This window comes from Eptesicus fuscus, chromosome 17, assembly GCF_027574615.1.
Source record: "Eptesicus fuscus isolate TK198812 chromosome 17, DD_ASM_mEF_20220401, whole genome shotgun sequence".
Lineage (NCBI taxonomy): Eukaryota > Metazoa > Chordata > Mammalia > Chiroptera > Vespertilionidae > Eptesicus > Eptesicus fuscus.
This window is the reverse complement of record NC_072489.1, coordinates 42,061,777-42,082,814: the sequence shown is the minus strand read 5'-3', so window position 1 is coordinate 42,082,814 and position 21,038 is coordinate 42,061,777. Positions and strand designations below refer to the sequence as shown.

At 42.1% G+C, this 21,038-nt stretch overlaps 1 protein-coding gene and 1 pseudogene across 1 annotated transcript in view; one reads left to right on the top strand and one right to left on the bottom strand.

The window, feature by feature from the left end:
• The window catches only part of ENTPD7 (ectonucleoside triphosphate diphosphohydrolase 7), a 41,837-nt gene continuing 20,799 nt past the window's right edge, over positions 1-21,038 (bottom strand). Inside the window, exons 7-13 of the mRNA XM_028149186.2 lie at positions 18,460-18,516; positions 13,484-13,617; positions 12,010-12,176; positions 8,475-8,799; positions 5,847-5,932; positions 4,569-4,730; positions 1-2,686 (exon numbers count right to left, since the gene is read on the bottom strand). Coding sequence (XP_028004987.1) covers positions 2,455-2,686; positions 4,569-4,730; positions 5,847-5,932; positions 8,475-8,799; positions 12,010-12,176; positions 13,484-13,617; positions 18,460-18,516 — 1,163 coding nt within the window. The 3' untranslated portion in view covers positions 1-2,454. The remainder of the gene's footprint in view (positions 2,687-4,568; positions 4,731-5,846; positions 5,933-8,474; positions 8,800-12,009; positions 12,177-13,483; positions 13,618-18,459; positions 18,517-21,038) is intronic.
• LOC103288626 (receptor-binding cancer antigen expressed on SiSo cells-like) lies at positions 9,699-10,760 on the top strand (annotated as a pseudogene).

The window sequence follows — 21,038 nt, the reverse complement described above, 5'->3', positions numbered from 1 at the left end:
AGGTAATATCAATCTGAAAGAATGCCATAATGATTGAATAATATATATAAAAATCTTAACAGAATGTCTGGTACACAATAAGGGCTTAACAAATGATAGCTATTATTATTATAACCAGGAAGAATAACTTCCTAAAAGCTTTCTATCTGGAGTAATCACCACCTCCTTCCTGCTTCAACTTCATTTTGAGACATGAAAGGGATCACTGTTAACCTATTAGGTAGCTTTTGACTAGATCACTGACTAGATCTACAAGAAAAATACAAATAGTATTTGGAAACCAAGGTGAGAGGAAAAGAGTTACCTGAGTAGGCAAGGGCTAAGAAAAACATTTTGACGTTATTTATAAGCAGCATTCATAAGGCGAGGGCTCGCTCACAGTGACAAATAAGTCAAAGAAAATCAAGGTAATTTAGAAGTCTTAGAAATTACTGGAAATTACTGTGATATGTCATAAAAATATATTCCCAAAGGAAACTATAAGATACTTTGCTAGATCCATTATTATCCAATTTAAAAACAGTTCAAGACTTGTCATCTATTTACCTCGATTTTTCTGCTTTATGAAGCATTTAATTCCCTCTGCTCCCAGTATGAAATTTACATTTCAAGAATTTCACTTCTGCCCTGGCCAGGTGGCTCAGTTGCTTGGAGTATTGCCTGTGCACTGGGGGTGGGGTTGGGGTACAAGTTCGATTCCCAGTCAGAGCACATACCTAAATAGCTAGAATTGCCCATGCAGAAGGCAGCTGATCAATGTCTCTCACACTGATGTTTCTCTCTGTATCTCCTGTCCTCTCTCTAGGAACCAATAAAAGTATATCCTTGGGTGAAGATTAAAGGGAGAAAAAATAAAAAATCTTTTTCACTTTTTTCCGTTGAAAGTCAAGGTCCATTTCCCCTAGTTATCTAATTTTAGAAATGAAGGTGACAAAAGAAAAGAAAGCTACTTCAATTCTGGGAGCACATTCTTGGGCAGGACATTCAAGGGTCCATATCGGAAAGGATAAAGTATAAAGAACATTCCCTGGGGGAAGGTGGAAGTTCATGAATGAATCCTGCAACGGAAAGGACAGGAGCAAAGCTCCTGGAGGGTCACGGATGAAAATGCAACAACTATGGCTTTTCCTCTCTCCTCATTAATGGAAATGCTGTTTGTGACTGAGCAATCTTTTAATAAAGGGTCTGAAAGTTTCCATTCGGTTTAATAACAGATTTATCTATTCCAAAGTTTAGAATTTGCTTCTTTTCAGACATTCCCAGAGTCAAATAGAGAAAATTTCGATTTCTCAGAAAAAATAAAAAAGAGCTTGGATTTTATTGCCTTTGCCAACTATTCTAATATTGTTCTTTCCTTCTTTAAAAACAACCCAAATATATCCCTTCCCAAACTATTGATTTTATTGATCTTAGTGAAATAAAGGAACTCTTTTGAATCTTCCTGAATACGGACACATAAAAATAGGCCTGGAGACTTGGGGTGGTGAACACATAATATAATATACAGCTGATGTATTACAGAATTGTACACCTGAAACCTAACTAATTTTATTAACCAATGTCAGCCCAATAAAATCAGTAAAAAAAAAAATTTTTTTTAAATAGGCCTATAGGACAGTGACCTGAAACCAAACCCAGGTCTCCAATACCCATCACAGTTTCTCCATCCTACAAGCATATTTAAGACTCAAAAAAGAAAAATTAATGCCCAAACAGCCTCTGAGGCACATAGACATGGAAAATTTTTCTGTCCTGGTCATACAAGACATCAGATAAGACTTAGTCAAAATCTTTGATGATCCATTCATTTAGAAGGGGTTCTAACCTTTTAAAATCACATACTAACATCAGCAACACTGTCAGGGACCTTGGTCCACACTCAATGGCTTTTTGTCGAAGAAGCAAGGAAGTTGTGTTATTTTGGTTGCCTGGAAATTCATATCTGTTCCACTGAACTGCAAATTATCTTGGACCCCGATTAAGGGTTGTGGATCTCCACATAAATGATATCTCTGTTACAGAGAAAGAAGGGGCTGCTGCGCTTGCTAGAATGTCTTCGGCTTTGTATCAGAAGCTCCAAATTTGGTTTCACCTCAGCTTCCAGTATGCCCAATGCCAAACTTCATGCTTTAGCAAGGGGAGAAAAGTCTAGATCCCTGGAACACACCAGATCTCTCAGTTAAAGGAGAAGCGTGCTTCAATTGGACTAAGGCTGGTCACCTTTGTTAGCACCAATCTCTCATTACTTAGTTCTTCACAGACTAAGTTACAGCTTCTCTCAGATAAGAGGACCTGGAGATTGAGAGGAATTAAAGAAGATAATAAAGTGGAAATTCCAATGCCAAATATCCACAAGATCAGGCAAAGCAGCATCTGAAGCCATTACAAGAAAGTGGTGGAATTCAATGAGCAGCAACTCTGGAGTACTTGAGCTTCCACAGTCCTTGCCCAGCCTCATGGCCCCACCTGTACCCCAATCATGGGCACCACCTCTTCAATCCACAGCAAGTTCAATGGAGCTGAGGCTCGAGTTTGTCGGTGGTGAATTCGGCGTAGCCGCAGAAGGTACAGGATGATGGCCAATAGCACCACCAGGATACAGGCGAAGAAGAGATAGTGGTTGTAGACAAAGGAGAGACGGAACCAGCTACTATGGGCCTGTCGGACACCTTCCTGCCGTAGATCCCTAGGGAACAGTTTGAAGGTGAAAAGAAATGTTAGTTTCAGAGAGAAACATTGATGCTGATTTAAAAGGCCCAGTGATGTTAGCCCATTTATTCTATCCACACAAACATTCTAGGATACCAGTTCCATTGAGCAAGCAAAGCTGAAGCATGCCCCCAACCCCAGGGCTGCTATGTGATTCTTTCTATACTTCCTTTCCAAGCCTAAAGAGGACACCTCACAGGCCTAAATCTTCCAGAATCTGGGAACAAAATCAGAAGGCAAAAAAGTGAACAATAAGACAAGACTGGTCATCTGTAACATTAGTTTTAACTATGGCCCCTTAACACTCTGACCTAACAGTTCGTAAATGTAGTGCTAATAAGAAGAGGGTGGTTCCTGAATCCAAACAAGAAATCAGCCCTAGCCGGTTTGGCTCAGTGAATAGAGCATCGGCCTGTCGACTGAAGGGTCCCGGGTTCAATTCCGGTCAATGGAACATGCCCGGTTTGTGGCTCGATCCCCAGTGTGGGGCATGGAGGAGGCAACCGATCAATGATTCTCTCTCATCATTTATGTTTCTTTCTCCCTCTCCATTCCTCCCTGAAAAAAAATAAATAAATATATATATATACACAAAACACACACACACACACACACACATATATATATATGAAATCAGAGTATGTCTCAATCTTTTTTAAAAGTTACTATGCTTTCTGAAAATTTAGGTTATGGCTAAAGAAAGCTGTCATCTGATTAATTCTATTGTAATCTGGACAAACATTAAGAGACACAGAAAGCTAAGTGCAGGGGTCTGCCTGCCTGTGTGGAACAGAAGCCCTTCTCTGGTGGTTCAGATGAAAGATCGGTTTTTGTTTTGTTTGAACAAAATGTGGCTCTCAAAACTGAAAAACTGCATATAAAATCTGGACATCTGGCTTCTCTAGCCAAATGAGAAGTGGCAAATGCTGAGCCATCACCTTTGCATAACAGTGGCCAGTCCTTCAGGGAGGGCACACACTCTCCCACTCCCCACTTCTCTGACTTCTATCACCTGCAAGGCTTCTGACAGTACTGAATTTAGTAAAACAGGCATCAAAAAATAAGAATTCAGCCCTAGCTGGTTTGTCTCAGTGGACAGAGCATCGGCCTGTGACTGAAAAGTCCCGAGTTTGATTCTGGTCAAGGGCACATGCCTGGGTTTCGGGCTTGATCCCCAGTGGGGGACGTGCAGGAGGCAGCCAATCAATGATTCTCTATCATCATTGATGTTTCCATCTCTCTCCCTTTCCTTTTCTCTCTGAAATTAATTTAAAAAATATTTTTAAAAATTCGTTTTAGTTTTGAAATAATCCAAGGAGAGAGTACCTAAAGATTATCCCAAATACCTTCTGGTTCACAACAGCAAGACATCAGGCCATGATCATGTGATGAAAATTTCCCCCCTCACCTTCTGCTCGAATTCAGGCACAGCAAAAGCCTTCAAGGCAGTGTGCACCAGCTCTAGCCAGGTGTTGGTCATTAGGAGAGATGGCTCTGGACAGATGGTCTTCCCCAGTTCTCTGGTCAGATATGTTTTCCAGGGTAATTTAAGAATGCCATTTTAGTTTCTCAATCAGTATCTTGGAAGTGGTTAGTGAGAGTTCAATCCTAAAGATTGATTTGTGGTGGATCAACAAATAAAACTGAATTTCTGAAAGTGCAAAGCTGAGGAGTAGACTTCAGACCCATAATGCTCAACCGTCTTTCTGTTTCAACATAATAAGAGCAGTCCACCTGGTAGTAATAAAGGGAGTGTGTTTGTTTGTTTGTTTGGGGGAGGTGTCGCTTAAGAAACCTATTCTGAGGCACTAACTAACATATTCTGAGCTCAAGATGCCAGCTTGGTTAGTCCACCTTACCTGAGTGGTAGGAATCGTGTTTTATACAGAATGGCTCCCAGCGTCCACTGAACCTCCCGGTCATATACCAGCTGGGCTGTCCGTAGGTTTGGGTAGTCATAGGGAAAGTGGAATCCTTCATGAAGGACTTGGTACATCCAAGCCGATTTAAAACACTGATATCTGTGTGACAAAAATAACTAATCAAAACATTTTTCAAGAAGTAAAACAATTCTAATGCTTTCCTTTGTATACTCCCACTGGATGTCAAAAATCTCTCTCTCCCAGCTTCACCTTCCTCACCGCTAGGTGGAGCCAAATTTGAGTCTAACTTAACATTTACTACAAATGTGAAGAACACCTTTATGGCAGTAATGATATTATGGCTATGTTTTTCTTTTTTTTTCTTTTTTTTAATTTCTTTATTGATTAAGGTGTCACATATTTGTCCTCATCCCCCCATTATCTTTTTTTTTTTTTTTTTAAGAGTTCTTATCTTCAGAGAACATGCTGAAATATCTACATATGTAATTATGAAGTCTGGGATTTGCTTCAAAATAACCCAATTATGACAAAAAGGGAGTGTGGGTGGGAAAAAAGATGAGACAGATTGGCCAGTAGAGAAGCTGGGTGATAGAGAGGTACACAGAATTTCACTGTATTATTTTTGTTCATGTGTTTAAAATTTTAAACTAAAATATTTACAAAATGGGAGGACCACTGAACCAAACTGACATTTGTTGAAGATGGGTGATAGTTACATGAGGGTTTATGTTAGTTATGTCTACTTTTCTGCATATTTGGTATTTAATAAAGTTTTTTTTTTTTTAAAAGGCCATCACTTTTTATTTCAAACCACTTGGTGACCTCTGGTAACCACTGGTTTCCTTTGGCCTTGCTAAAATAGGCTCATTAATTGGCCCTTCTCACTCAGAAAATAAAAATCTGATATATTCGCCCTGGCTGGTTTGGCTCAGTGGATGGAGTGTTGGCCTACGGACTGGGGGGTTTCGGGTTCAATTCCAGTCAGGGGCACATGCTGAGGTTGTGGGCTCCATCCCCAGTGGGGGGCCTGCAGGAGGCAACAGATCAATGATTCTCTCTCATCATTGATGTTTCTATCTCTCTCTTCCTCTCCCTTCCTTTCTGAAATCAATAAAAATATATTTTTTAAAAATCTGATATATTCAAATTCTCCTTCAACATAAAATCCAATCTAGTATTGCTCGCTCACTCTCCTTCATTACACTTTATCTACATTTTAAGGCCACATCTAAGGGAGAAAAGGAAATTACTTACTTGAGTCGATGTTCATCTGCATGTGATGAATAAAGGCCATTCTTGAATCTCTGAGTTAGTACTGACCAAGCCATGCCACAGTAGTCCTGGAATGACCACAGAGAAATTGTGCAACATGAACTTGGAGGCAAACTCTATAAACTTCCCCCACAGTCACAGCTGTCCCATTTCTAAAGTGGCTTGTGGGCTACTAGTTGACAAAGGAAATCATAAATGGCATTTTCATTCACTGAACACTGTGCCAGGTCCTGTGCAACACAAGTCCCAGGACTCGGGCTAGAAATACTCCTTTTTATCCCTAGCACCTCCAAGTCCAGTACAAAGCCAGCCTGAGATGACTCTTAAGCCTCGTTGGCCTCAGAGAAGGGTAAGGTAAGGACCAGAAATACCAACATCAGAACTTGAAGAGCGAGTCATTCTACTCTACAAAGGACTGACACAAGCAGGTAAAGCAGATGAAACAGAATCGTCAAACACCTAGCACTGCCTCCATGCGATAATTCTCACCAAAGGAATCATTCCTTTTGCTTTGTTCAGTAAACTAACATTTCCTGAATGTCCACTATATGCCAGGTGCTATTCTAGGTATCAGGGGATCTGCAGCAAATACAACAGACAAAATTTCTGTTGAATTTCTTCATTTCTCAGAAGCTTACATTCTAGTGGTGGTATCAGGGGATCTGCAGCAAATACAACAGACAAAATTTCTGTTGAATTTCTTCATTTCTCAGAAGCTTACATTCTAGTGGTGGTAGACAGACAATCTATAATAATAAAAGCGTAATATGCTAATTAGGCCGGACAGCCAAATGACCTTACAGATGTCATTCCGGACTTCCTTCTGGATGAAGCCCCAGCAGCGGGGCTGAGGCAGAAGCGGTTAGGGGCGATCAGGCAGGCGAGCAGTTAAGGGCGATCAGGCAGGCAGGCAGGCAGGCGAGTGGTTAGGGGAGATCAGGCAGGCAGGCAGAGTGGTTGGGGGCAATGAGGCAGGCGGGCAGAGTGGTTAGGGGCAATCAGGCAGGCAGAAAGAGTGGTTAGGGGCGATCAGGTAGGCAGGCAGAGGGGTTAGGGGTGATCAGGCAGGCAGGCAAGCAGTTAGGGGCGATCAGGAAGGTGAGTGGTTAGGGGTGATCAGGCAGTCAGGCAGAGGGGTTAGGGGCAATAAGGCAAGCAGGCAGTGGTTAGAGGCAATCAGGCAGGCAGGCAGACGAGCAGTTAGGAGCTAGTAGTCCCGGATTGGGAGAGGGATGTCCGACTATTGGTTTAGGCCCGATCCCTGCAGGACTGGGCCTAAACTGACAGTTAGACATCCCCCAAGGAGTCCCGGATTGCGAGAGAGTGCAGGCAAGAATTTCATGCACCAGGCCTCTAGTAACTAAACATACATACATACGTACACATGTACACGTAAAGAATGTGTTAAATGACATAATTGCTCACAGAAAAAATAAAGCAGAAAAAGGAAATAGGTAATATTGGGGAAGGCTGCAATTATGGCTGTGGTGCCAGGGAAGGTATCATCGGGAAGATAAAATAAGAGTCAAAGTGAAAAATAATAAGGGAATAAAAATAAAATCATCTCTTTTACCTGGGAAAGAGAACATACTAAGCCACTACCAACTTGGGCAAGCAGTGGTCACGAGAAAAAAAATTGAAGTTTTAAAATGAGAGAAAGATTCAGGCTATGGACAGTTAGGGAGTCCTTGAATGCTGAGAAAGGAAAAGGAATATGAGGGTAATCCTGGAGACTGGAGGGGACACAGCAAACATGAGCCAGGTTTTCCTCAATATTTCTTAAGGACTGCCTTTAGGGAACAGAATAGTACACATACTACAAATATCCTTCCATTGGAAGTCTTCCACCAAGAGAACCCTAGAGAACTGTAAGAAAACAGGAAGGAAAAGATAAAAAATATAAGCGAGAACGGATTCTTCCCTTAAGTTTCTCTGATAAAAGAGAGATCAGAGAACTGTACACAAAAATTGAAAGTGATGAATCTAAATTAAAGCAGGAACTATAGAAAGCTAGTTGAACTTTCACCTGTCCAGGTAACCAATGATTTAAGCCTACAGCATGCTTGAATCTTATATATGCTCCAAGTGAATTTAAATTTAAAGAATACTTCCCCCATCACTGCACATTTTCACATCTTTCTAATATTCTCAGTGACCGTAAACCACTTCAACTTTTTAATAGCTCAAACCAAGAAAGTGAAAATGGACTTGTCCCCTTGAGTGACATCATCTCCAAAAGCACATTACAACTGGAAACACCCAATAGGGAAAAATATCTAAAGACGACACTACTTGGCCACAAACATTAAACAAGACCATTGGTGAGTTAAAGGAAAACTATTAGCTGCCACAACAATTTTGGAGCTGGGTGATACTCTGGCTGAGAGGACACTCTGGGAAGCTAAGCTTAATTAATTGAAGGTACTAGTATAGCATAGCAAATTCCTTAATTCCTCTAAATACTATACTTCCTCATCTGAAAATGAGAGTTCCTGTAAGAGTCAAGTGAAACCATGCATGCAAAGCTCTTTGCATAGCACCTGGAGCAAAATTAGGCTTCCAATAAACAGCCACTGGTGGCATGAGTCATCTTTCTTATTAATAATTTACCTGAGCTGCCTTGGCAAATGTTGGCCCGTGGTAGCGGCCACCGATGCGCAACACATCCTCCGTACAGTAAAAAAACTCAGAGAAGCCGTAGAACTCGCTGTTGTTGAAGTCAATTGGTGATTGGTAGATGCCATTCAGGGAGGCCTGGCTGGTGTTAGAGCGAGCCAGCAGGGGGCTCAGCATTGCCCCACAAGTGGACCAGTCTCCTTTTCCTCGGACATGCAGCACCTGGCTGTTCCTCTCCACCACATCTGTGAGTCCCACGGGCAGGCAAGGATCCAGATATGGACTGTCAGGACTCAGACCTATCTTCTGGCCCAACAACCTATTGCAGTGACAAGAACAAAACACATCACTACTGTACTCAATCTACTCTAAGAAATGCCTAGTCGAAGGAACCTGGCTTAAGAATGTGCTTCATGGTGCCCATCAGCAGATGACTGGATCAGAAAACTATGGTACATCTACACAATGGAATATTATGCTGCCATAAAAAAGCAGGAATTCTTACCATTTGCAGCAACCTGAATGGAATTGGAGAACATTATGTTAAGTGAAATAAGCCAGTCAATGAAAGAAAAATACCACATGATCTCACTCATTTATGGATAATAAAGATCATTAAAAACTTGAACCAAAAGATAGATACAGAGGCAGTAAAGCATCAAACAGACTGTCAAATTACAGCAGGAAGGTTAGGGAGAGGTGGGGGAGATAAGACATCAATCAAAGGACTTGTATGCATGCATATAAGCATAACCAATGGACGCAAAACTCTGGGGTGTGAGGGCATATATGGGAGTGGGGTGGGGGGGGGGGGCAATGGTAAGATATGTACACATATAATACCTTAATAAAAAAAATTGGGAAAAAAAGAAAAAAGAATGTGCTTCGTGGATACCTTGTTGTTCTTTTGCATGACCTCCCCAGAAATGAGGATGGAGTATTACCATGTAGTTGAGTCACATGAACATTTAATTTAAGCAAATTCAATTTAGAAAAAAAACAAAAAGGAAAAAGAGAGAAATATGGCAGTGATCAATTTTGTTCAACCTTTTAGTAAACGTACATTTCCCAGTGTAAAGCAAATGTGCTATTCTCCATCCGGTCTTCATTCCCACTTGCCTCTGAAAAATGCAAAGATCTCACCCTGCCTAGTGTGGTTCTAATGTTTAAAATAACTACTGGAAGGGGAGGGACTGGGAGTTTCCTCAGGAGAGGACCATGGCAGTGGTGCAGTGTCAAAGGCCTGCAATAGCGCCCTGGCCGGTGTGGCTCCGTTGGCTGGAGCATCGTCCCATACGCTGAAGGGACGGGTACAGGAGGCAGCCAATTGGTGTTGCTCTTGCATCAATGTTTCTCTCTCCCTTCCTCTCTCTAAAAATCAATGAAAAACATATTTTCAAGTGAGAATATTTTTTTTAAATGGCTGGCAATAGTGAGGTACCCAGGCCTGGCTGTGACTGGACAGGGAAGGGCCATCACACAGTTCTGGTTAAAGTCTATACTTGCCGAGAGCGACAGTATTCTCATTCCTGAAGAGATTAATATGCAGATCTTGCCTGGATCAGTGGTTGAGCATGAACCAGGAAGTCACGGTTCGATTCCCGTCAGGGCACATGCCTAGGTTGTGGGCTCCTTCCCCAGTAGAGGGCGTGCAGGAGGCAGCTGATCAATGATTCTCTCTCATCATTGATGTTTCTATCTCTCTCTCTCTCCCTCCTCCTCTGAAATCAATAAAAATATTTTTTTTAAATGTAGATCTTGGCAGGAATGAAAATTAAGTGGAGACCAAGTAACTGCCAACTGTGGTTAACTATGCATCAGTTCCTAAACAGACAGACACTGAAGAGTGGACTTCTGGAGGTGAGGATGCACACACAAGTATAAAGACTGAAAAAGAGAATGGGAATGTGGCAATATAACAAAATGCTTGGGCAACTGGAACCTATTTTAAGGATGTGACACTAACTATAAGGAAAACTTAGAAAATCGTTTTAAGAAGATAGAAGAACCAGGAAGTTTTGACATCTCATGAAGCACAGGTTTCTCTGGCAGATTAGCAGCTACACGAGATGAATAATTGCTTTTCTGAATTAGATGACTTAAATACATGGCAAGAAAATGCCAATGTGGGGGAAGACAATGCAGCCTGGCTAAGTCTGAGGTAGGAAACAGCAGACGCAGAAAAAAAGAGCAGCAGAACAACAAAGGAAGAAAACGGAAAAGGAAGCACAGTGACTAATGAAGAAGGAAGAAAGCAAAATTGGTGTGAAACTTTCATAATAATTGTTCAGATGTCAGCAGGAGTGAACTGAGCTCCATAACCCAAGTAACATTTATATGGACTTAAGAGTATTTTCAGTATACAAACACACTGCTTGATTTCAATGCATTTATCAATTATCCAGAATAACAGGATTCTCCCAAAACTTCTTGAACTCTTACTTACAAAAACTTTAAAGATCTATGAGACAATATTTTTTAACATGCTCCCAACATAATTTAGAACTGTAGAAACTAACATATTCCATATATCAGTACCTTTTCAAACTAGTGTTTCTAGCTAAACAAATGGGGGTAAATAATTGTATGGTGAAAAGAACTGCCATCTATTATGCTTTCCTTCAATGTGCAAAATGGTAAAATAATTTTAAATGTTTTATTTTTTATTATTTATTTATTTATTTATTTGTTGTTGTTGTTGTTAATCCTCACCTGAGGATATTTTGCCATTGATTTTTAGGGAGAGTGGAAGAGAGAGGGAAGACAGAAACATCGATGTGAGAGAAACACATTGACTGGTTGCCTCCTGAATGAGCCCTTACAAGAGCCTGGGCCAGGGAGGAGCCTGCAACCAAGGTACGTGCCCTTGATGGGAATCAAACCCAGGACCCTTTGGTCCGCAGGCTGATGCTCTGATCCACTGAGCCAAACCAGCTAGGACTATAAAATAATTTTAAATGCTAAAGAAACCCACAATTGTTTGTACATTATGGCCTAACTACTTTATCTGGTACTCAAATAAAAAAAAAATCAATGATCTGGTCCATGCTGAAGGAAAAACTGCCATTCTGGAAATAACAAGAGAATAACTTAAAGGTTAATTTTGACTACACGTGCTTTTTATCTTTTAAGCGCAGTATAGAACCTAACTCCCGCAGAACATGCAACTACACTATAATTCAACAAACATGTCTTGAGCATTTCCATGTAGAAGGAACTGCTAGAAACTATAGTATACTGCACATTTAAAATTAACACCTTAATCTCAATCCCACGATGTCTGAAGTGAGACACAGCAAGAGGTCACCACAGTAAGCTGCTGTACTTTTTTATGAATCCTATTAACAAAGATTAGAATGCACTCCCACCCAGATCATCTACCGGAGGGTCTCTAAGAGATGCTACCCCATTGGCAGGGCTGGTCAGGAAGGAGAAAGCAAGGACGTACCTAAGTAGGATATGAATATTTCTAATATCTGCAATCTGACAACATTCTATTTTGGAAGCACAGTTCCCATGTCAAACGTACCTGTTTTTGTTAAGAGTTTCATTCAGCACAAGGTCTTCATAGCGCTGTCGGGCAAAGTTGCCCCCAAAACCCAAAAAGGTGGTGACGTAAACCCTATACACATGTTCAGTGTGATGCACATCACAGCCCAGGTTGAATTCAGCCAGCAGGATCTTCGCAGCCTCTTCCTGTAATACAATGAAGAGAGAAAAAAGGGAATTTTAGTTTAGGTAGATTTCTAGAAAGTTATGACATTGCTAATACATCAGGCTTCATTTGATATGACTACTCTTTAAAATATCTTGTAACGTTCTTTCATCCTCAGAGCATTATTTTAAACAAAAACATAAAGTGACAAGACTGTATAAAAAAGAACAAATCAGGGAGGCTAAATACCAAGTCAGAGACTAAAACACAATTTGTGGTTATATAGAAGGTAGAATTATTAGAGATGCCATTTTCTTGCATGTACTTTTCCCATTTTCCAATTCTCTAAAATGGGAATGTATTGTTTTCATAATTAGAAAAAAAAATCCTTTAAAAAAATAAATTTAAGGAATTTGGGAAATCATCATGAGATGTATTCTATGGCCTTTTCTGAAACTATTCAAGAAGTCTTAATGTTCCCTGTGACAGATGTGGAATTGGGCAAGTTCAATTTTATTGTACCTCCATTGAAAAGGTGCTCTATCTATTTATGACTAATAATGAATATAAAGTTTCATTTGGTTGCATGGTTTTGTGAATGTGCACATTTTGTGAATTGTATAAAAATACATTAGGCATTTAAGATTAACTTTTTTTTTTTATTGCATTTTTATATTTTCATTGATTTCAGAGAGGAAGGGAGAGGGAAAAAGAGATAGAAACATTAATGATGAGAATCATTGATCAGCTGCCTCTTGCATGCCCCCTACTGGGGTTCAAGTCCACAACCCAGGCATATGCCCTAACTGGGAATCGAACCAGTGACCTCTCGGTGCTTAGAACGACGCTCAACCACTGACCCACAATGGCCAGGGCTCCAAGTACATTCTTTACATTCTAGTCAGGTAAGAAATGTAAGAATGAAATCATTGGTAATAAATGATCATTTGGTAATCATGTAATGAACAAGGGAATAAATTTAATGAACAAGCATGTATCACACTGTGCTCTGGGATGTATGTGTATTATCATGTTTAACTCTACGGCAACTTTAGGCGACAGGCAGTATACTTATAATTGCTAAAGTGTGTTAAACACTTATTATATGGTTGGCAGCTGCTTAGTGCTTTACACTCGTGGCTGTATTTCATCCTCACAACTTTGTGAAGTAGATACTATTGTTGTGCCCTTCCTACATATTAGGAAACTAAGGCTCAGAGAAAGAGCACAAGCTCGCAGGTCTCTGAACAAATATTTGTACCCAGGCAAGTTGGTCTAAACCCAAAGACAGTGCTCTTCTTTTTTAAATGCTGACATTCCCAGTGACTTTCCCTAAAAGGTAACATACCTGTTTTGGAGGAAGGACTGAGGTTGAGGTAGGAACTTCATAAGCAATTTGGAGAGAGGCTCCTCCCATATCCAATATTCCTACTGTCCTTCTGCGTCCTGCTGTCAATTCCTGGGGAGCTTCAGCATCTGATTCTAAAATAAACAAGGGAACAGAAAGGGTCTAGTAATTTAAAACCAAAATTAAGTCAAAAAGGGGGGGAAAGCAATCCCTTAAAAAATTGAAAGCAAACTGAAAGAAATTAATCTAACTGTATCATTTCAAGTGACTTAAAACATGGTATTTTTATAATATATCCCTTGTAGAACATATTTTAATGACAAAAGAAACAAATAAATATCTTAAACCACATTCTAATAGTCTTATTGGTAATACTAGAGGCCCGGTGCACAAAATTTGTGCATGTGGGGGGGGGGTTTCCCTCAGCCCGACCTGCACCCTCTCCAATCCGGGACCTCTGGCTCCTAACCGCTCACCTGCCTGCCTGCCTGATCCCCCTAACTGCCCTCCCCTACCGGCCATGTAGCCCCTATTAACTTTTTTTTTTTAATCTTATCCCCTTTACACACAATTGTATTTGACTTCCTTATTGGCTTCTCCCTCTCACACAATTGTTCTCTCTCCTTTATGTAACACTGTTTCCTACTGACTCATCATTTATAAACTTTTCTTTCCTTCTTATTTCCTACTTCTGTTCCATCATCCTTCTTCCCATCTTTCTCCTACCCTCCCTCCCTCCTCCCCACATTCCTTCTTTCCTTTATCTTTACCCCTGTTCTCCCTCCCCTTTTCCTTCCTTCCCACCTTAATTTTTTTCTTCACTTCCTCGGGAACCTCAGACCTGCTTTGCTCCCTCCCCCATTTCTTCCTTCTTCCCATTCTCCTTTTAAGCTCTACCGGCTCCCCTTTAAAACTTTTCTTCCTCCCTCTTTCTCTCTCATCCTACCTTTCCCATACATTCTTCTCTACTTACTTCCACTGTTTTAATATCTATCTATCTACCTGCCTAATTATTCACTATTATTTATCTTTTTTCTTTTCTGACTCCTACTTTTAAAATCTGTCCCCAGTACACAACTATACTTGATTCTCATTATAGCTCCTACAGTTCACTCATACATCCTCTTTCCTTCTTTAACTTTGCTCTCTCGACTCCCTCCCTCCCTCCCTTCTTAAAGCTTCCATGGGGGGGGGGCATTAACCCCCAGCCCAGGGCTCATCCCCGGCAGGTGTTTGCTGCCCCCCCCTTTCCCGGCCTCCCTGCCGCTGTCCTGCTCCCATTCCCTGTCCAGGACGCCCTGCCCAGCGAGGGTGGCCAAGGCCCATGTGGCCCAGGCACTGCTGCCAACGGCCCGCGCCGGGGGCCACTGCCCTCCTCCTGCATCTGGGTGGAGCTCCCGCCCGCCCCTCACCAGGCACACCTGCTCCCCACAACCCCACAGTCACCACCCTCTCCCACGTGCAGCCCTGCATTTCCTTCCCTTTTCCATTCCTGTGTCTTTTTCTTGTTCCCTTTCTGTATTTCTGTTTCTCCTCTCAGCCTGTCTGCATGCAGGCCTGCCTTCCTCTCCCTCTCCTTTCTTATACCCTCCTATCGTATCCTATCCTACCCCGGGCCTTGCAGCTGCCTGAGTAGAGGGCAGGGATGCAGCCTGCTGATCGGGTCGTGATGTGACGCTATAATGGATAATTTGCATATTTCTCTATTATTAGTATATATTATTGACATTATTTTAAAACCATTAAACATGTATTATGGAATAAAATAAATATTATGTTAACATCTTTAGGAACAAATATTCAGTTTGGCTCAGTGGATAGAGCGTCGGTCTGCGGAATGAAAGGTCCCAGGTTCGATCAAGGGCATGTACATTGGTTGCGGGCGCATCCCCGGTGGGGGGTGTGCAGGAGGCAGCTGGTCGATGTTTCTCTCTCATCGATGTTTCTAGCTCTCTATTCCTCTCCCTTCCTCTCTGTAAAAAATCAATAAAAATTAAAAAAAATAATAATAAAAGCATAAAATCAAAGAAATTAAATAATAATCTCATAACCTTAAATATGAATTGAAGATATCACTATGAACTCATGAACTGTTTTTCTCTTTTTAAAAAGCACCTACTTCCTAGGCCTGGAAGCAATGTTAACCCAGGAGCTTAATAAGCACTCTGGTATTTAGACTACAGTCTCTAAATACCATTTCCCACAAAAAGAAAAGAGGGGTCCTTTTTAAAAAATGGTTGATATCAGGTGTAGGATAAAAAACATATAAGATGAGCATGGAATACCCGGTGTGCCAAAAGGTACCGGAAATATAAAACTACTAGAGGTCCGGTGCACGGATTCATGCACTGGTGGGGACCCTCGGCCTGGCATGCGGGGATTGGGCCAAAACCGGCTCTCCGACATCCCCCAAGAGGTCCCAGATTGCGAGAGGGTGCAGGCCAGGCTGAGGAACCCTACCAGTGAATGATCAGGGCCAGGGAGGGACCATGGGATGGCTCCAGGGTATGTCCGGCCCATCTAACCCAGTCCCAATCGGCCAGACCCAGCAGCAAACTAACCTACCAGTCAGAGCATCTGCCCCCTAATGGTCAGTGTGTGTCATAGCGACTGGTCGAACAGTCAGACACTTAGCATATTAGGCTTTTATTATATAGAATTGCAATTGTATTAAAAGGATACCAGAGCCAACCTAAAGATGTTCCTATTTATCAATGATGGTATAATTTGAGCATCCCAAAAAGTAGTGACGTGATGGACTATAGTGAATCAACTACATTCAAATCCCTAAGTTCATAATAATACTGAATAAATAAAACTTCACTGGTTACCTTTGGAAGCTGCTAGGACACCAACTCATTACTCAAAAATGTGATAAATAAAGAGAAAGAACCAAGGATTTATTCTGTCTTTCCCATAAGAAATGTATTTCAGGATAACCAAATAGTTGATGAAGAAGATTTCATTTTATAAAAATTCCAGCTGTTAAATGCAGAAGGAATGACAGAATTTTCAAAACCATCATTTTGCAACTTCCAGTTAAAAAACAGATCTAAGCAACAGGTCATAACTGGCTATTAAACCATTAGGTGAAAAGTGAATGGGAAATTTTTATAACAGATTAGGTCAGGCTGACAATACCTGAACCATGAATACCTGATAGGTCTTAAAATGGCTAAAAGTGCGTCAACCGGACATCACAACCAGACTCCTGATGTGATGTAGTAAGAAACATTTAAACACCATCTATGCTTAATTCTTGTGGGAAGAATTGAATCTGAGTCTAATAAGGCTTCTATATCTAATCTCCAGGTTAGAAGATATATAACGAGATGAGAAACATGTTAAAGACCCCACAAAGATACAGTCAAAAAATTTAGAACATGGCAAATTCATTCTATCAAGCAACTAGTTTTTTGTTTTGTTTTGCTTTTAATGAATGATTTGAAAAAAGAGAGGTGGAAAAGGTTAACTGCTACAAATCAAAGACATATCAATGAAACAAAGTGTGATTTTTGTTCAGATTCTGATTTGAAGAAGATAGATACAAATAAATATTCTTGAGACAATCAGGGAAGTCTCTACCCGGGTATCAGATGGGTATTACATACTAGGAATTGCTAATTTTGTTAAACTTAAAAGTGGCATTATGGATATGTTTTTGTTTTGTTTTGTTTTAGCAACTCCTTATCTGTTAGAGATATATACTAAAGAACATGAAGGTATAATGATATATCTGGAGTTTGCTTTTAAAAATCCAATAGGACAGTTCTTTCCAGCAGGCGTGAAGCCATGAGTATCTCTCGGAACAACTGGCACAAGTGCCACAAGACGGGGGGGCAAGAGAAAGCTCTACCACAAAAGAGCAAAAAAAATGAGCTGGGATGCCTGCTGCCCACACTGAGATTGGCCCCGCCGCACTCACACAGTCCACAGGCAGGGAGGCTACAGGAAGTCCTGAGCCTTGAGGCTGGACGTGGACAACTTCTCCTGGGGCTCAGAGTGTGGTACATGCCAAACAAGGATTACTGATACTGTCTACAACGCATCCAACAATAAACTGGTCCCCACCAAGCCCCAAGTAAAGAACGGCATCGTGCTCACTGACAGCACACCATACTGACAGTGGTATACTGCCCCTGGGCTGCAAGAAGGAAGCCAAACAGACTGAGGAGGAAGAAATTTTAAACAAAAAATAAAGAAAATTCAGAAGAATTCTGCGTGCATCGCTTCAAGACCAGGCCAGTGTGGCCAAGCAGATGACTGTGTGCTGCAGGGCAGGGAGTTGGAGTTTGAGAAAAATCCAGGCCCAGAAAGGCAGCCCTGGCCGGGTGGCTCATTGTTGGAGCATCGTCCCGTAGACCAAAAAGCTTGCGAGTTTGATCCCCGTCAGGGCATATACCTAGGTTGCAAGTTCAATCCCCAGTCGGGGCGCATATGAGAGGTAGCCGATCCTTATTGTTTCTCTCTCTCTCTCTCTCTCTCTCTCTCTCTCTTCCTCTCTCTCTCAAATCAATAAAAAACATAATCTCGGATGAGGCCCACAAAGGCAAATATATACTCCTCCCTGCTATCTTAACTCATATAATAAAGGTGTTTATTGTTCTAAAACAATCCAATAGGAAAAAATACTGTATTGTTTGGAGGGAGTGTGGAGACTAAAAATGGCAAAATGTTAGTAAGTGCTGAGTCTGGGTAACAGATTCATAGAGGTTCATTTTATTATTTACTCTACTTTTGTGATAGTTTGAAACTTTCCATATTAAAAAGTTAAAAGAAATAAAAGAAAGCAAATTGGGCTGGAAAATGAAGCAATTGAAGTTTTGGGGGGGTTTTGTATATGTTTGGGGGTTTTTTTGCAACTTAAGTTTTAAAAAAAGAACAACAACTCAACATTAGTGCTTATATGCTACTGATAGGATATGAATTAAACCTTCAGCCCTACTTAAAGAACTTCATAAGAAAACATTACTCACCATCCACATGGTCGAATCTTCCCAAAACAAAGTTGATTCCAATCCATGCATAAACCCCTAGGAGAGAAACAGAAAAGCCCTCGCTTAGTTCTCTACTGTTACAGCATGCATGCACCTCTCTCTCGCAGGGCTGCTCTATTCTCCTTTTCTTGGGAAAAAAGTGCTAATAGTATTTTACTCTATTAGCAGTGTATTAATTTAAAATCTTTTATCTTGTGATATCTTTCCCTTTAAAACTATTTGCATTTTCTCAATTTCCTACAATGAATAGGAATTATTGTGTAGAAACACACATTAAACAAAGTAAATCTTGGAGTTCTGGTTCTGGACAAGATAGAGTAAGCACATTCCACCAGCCTCCCCACTGAATACAAATATAAACTCTGGAGAGAATGTCGGGGCAGCTTTCTGAGAAGTCTGAAAGAAATGCCAGTAGACACACTGGAACAGAGATCAGAATTTAAAGAAGCAGCAAACCAGTCATGAGCATCCCATTTTTTTCCCTTACATTGCCTGGCCTGGACTCAAAGGCAGCTTGATTGAAACACGAAGTACACACCAGTGTGGACAGAAAGGACTTTAAGTCCTTGCTTTCTGTTCTGAGGAGCAGGAGAGGGGACTCCAAAGGTTTAGGGAGAGTGGGGAAAATCCCTTGCTTTTTTTCCTTAATTTTGTTCTCTCCCACCAGGCAATCCTTCGGCAGCAGAGGTGAATGTTGGGCAGGTTCCTAAAACTCCGAAGGATGTGAGTCCTTCGCTTTGATCAAAGGAACTGTAGCCTTAAGAGTTGCAGCAAATCCCTATAGCTTATTTCTTCCCCTCTGTCCTCCACCACTCGGCCCTCGATACAGACACATCATGAGAATGCATGGCAGAGTGGACAAATTAAAGCTCTAGCTTTCTAACCAGAGGACCATGATAGTGAGCCCTGGGGAACTGGAAAGTTGGGGAGATCGTAGAGAGAAGAAATAAAGTGGTGTGTGAACTCCTGGGCTCACCTCCAAGCTACACATGCATGGATTTGACTCTAAACAATATATCAAAGGTATTGAGAACTGAGGTAGGAGCTAGACAACCAATTTGTATGGGCTATGCCCAGGTTCCAGATTGGCCAACAGCCTGGCACACGCATGGGACAAATTCAATAACAGTGCCATGGCTTTGAAAATGAACCAACAGAATCACAGCCCACAGAAGGCAGGTCAGAACTTGAGGCCAGAACCAGCTAGGTAAACTGTCTGCTCAAACAAACAAACAAACAAACAAACATCAATATTCTTCTTATGAGTGAAACAAGACCCAGAGTCTCATAATGTAATATTCAAAATGTCCAGGATACAATATGAAATTACTTGGCATACAAAGAACTAGGAAAAGCTCAACTCAATAAGGGAAAAGATGCCAACCCTGATATGACAGAGGCGTTAGAATGATCACAGATATTAAAACAGCTACATAATGAAGAAATAAAATCAGTCTTATAGTTAATGGAAAGGCAGAACGTCTCAACAAAGAAATAGAATATAAAAAGAGCCAAATGAAAATTTTAGGGCTGAAAAATGCAATGTTGAAATTGAAAATGGTAAGAAAAACCAAGATGGCGGCATAGGTTAAACACCTAACCTGCAGCCGGGCACAACAATTTCAAAAATACAACTAGAGGTCAGAACGGACATCGTCCAGAACCACAGGAAAGTTGGTGGACTGAAATGCCCACAGCTGGGGGGAAGGAGAAGGCCACGGGGACAGTCGGGGAAGCCGTAAAAGCCTGAGGTATGGAGAAACGGGCGGAGACACGAGCACTCGCGCCTGCGGGGAGGATGGAACCGGAGAGGAGGGGGCGGCTGATGACCTGGCCGGAGTTCACTGGCAGGAAGGAGATAAAGGCTCCGGAGTGCGCTGAGCGCCGGCTCCGGCTCCGATTGCACTGAACCCCATTCCGGGCGAAACCCTGGGAAACTCACTCACTTTCGCAACTCCGCCGCCCCCGCAGGCCTCCCGGCCCGGGACGCTGGGGACGCCGCCGCAGCGGCGGCGCCCGGAGCCCGGCGGCCTCCCAGCACCCGTCCCCGCCGCGCAGCCCCCGCGCGCCTGGCGCCCTCTCCGTGCACCTCCCGGCGGCGCTAGACTTCAGTAGAGTTGACTGAATTCAAGGGATTAAGAAGTATAAATTGGGGGGACACCGCGGCGGCGACGTCCGGAACGCGGCGATGGCGGTGCCTGGAGCTCGGCGGCCGCCCAGCGCCCGTCCCAGCCGCGCGGCCCTCGCGCGCCTGGTTCCGCGGGACGCACGCACCGCGCACCGGACGGAGGCCCGGGCGCCCTTTCCGTGCACCTCCCGGCGGCACTAGACTTCAGTAGAGTTGACTGAAATGAAGGGATTAAGAAGCACAAATTGAGAAGTTTGAAAAAGATGGCGGCGGAGGTTAAAGGCTGTTCTGTTGCCTCGCACCCAGCGAAATCGGAGGGGATGAGGTGTGGAGGTGCGTGGGTCTGGCTGGTGGCGGGGGAAAGGGGCTTTTGTTCCAAACCTAAGGGAGATTAGCTCTCCATCACCCTGAAACCCATCTTCTGGCGAAC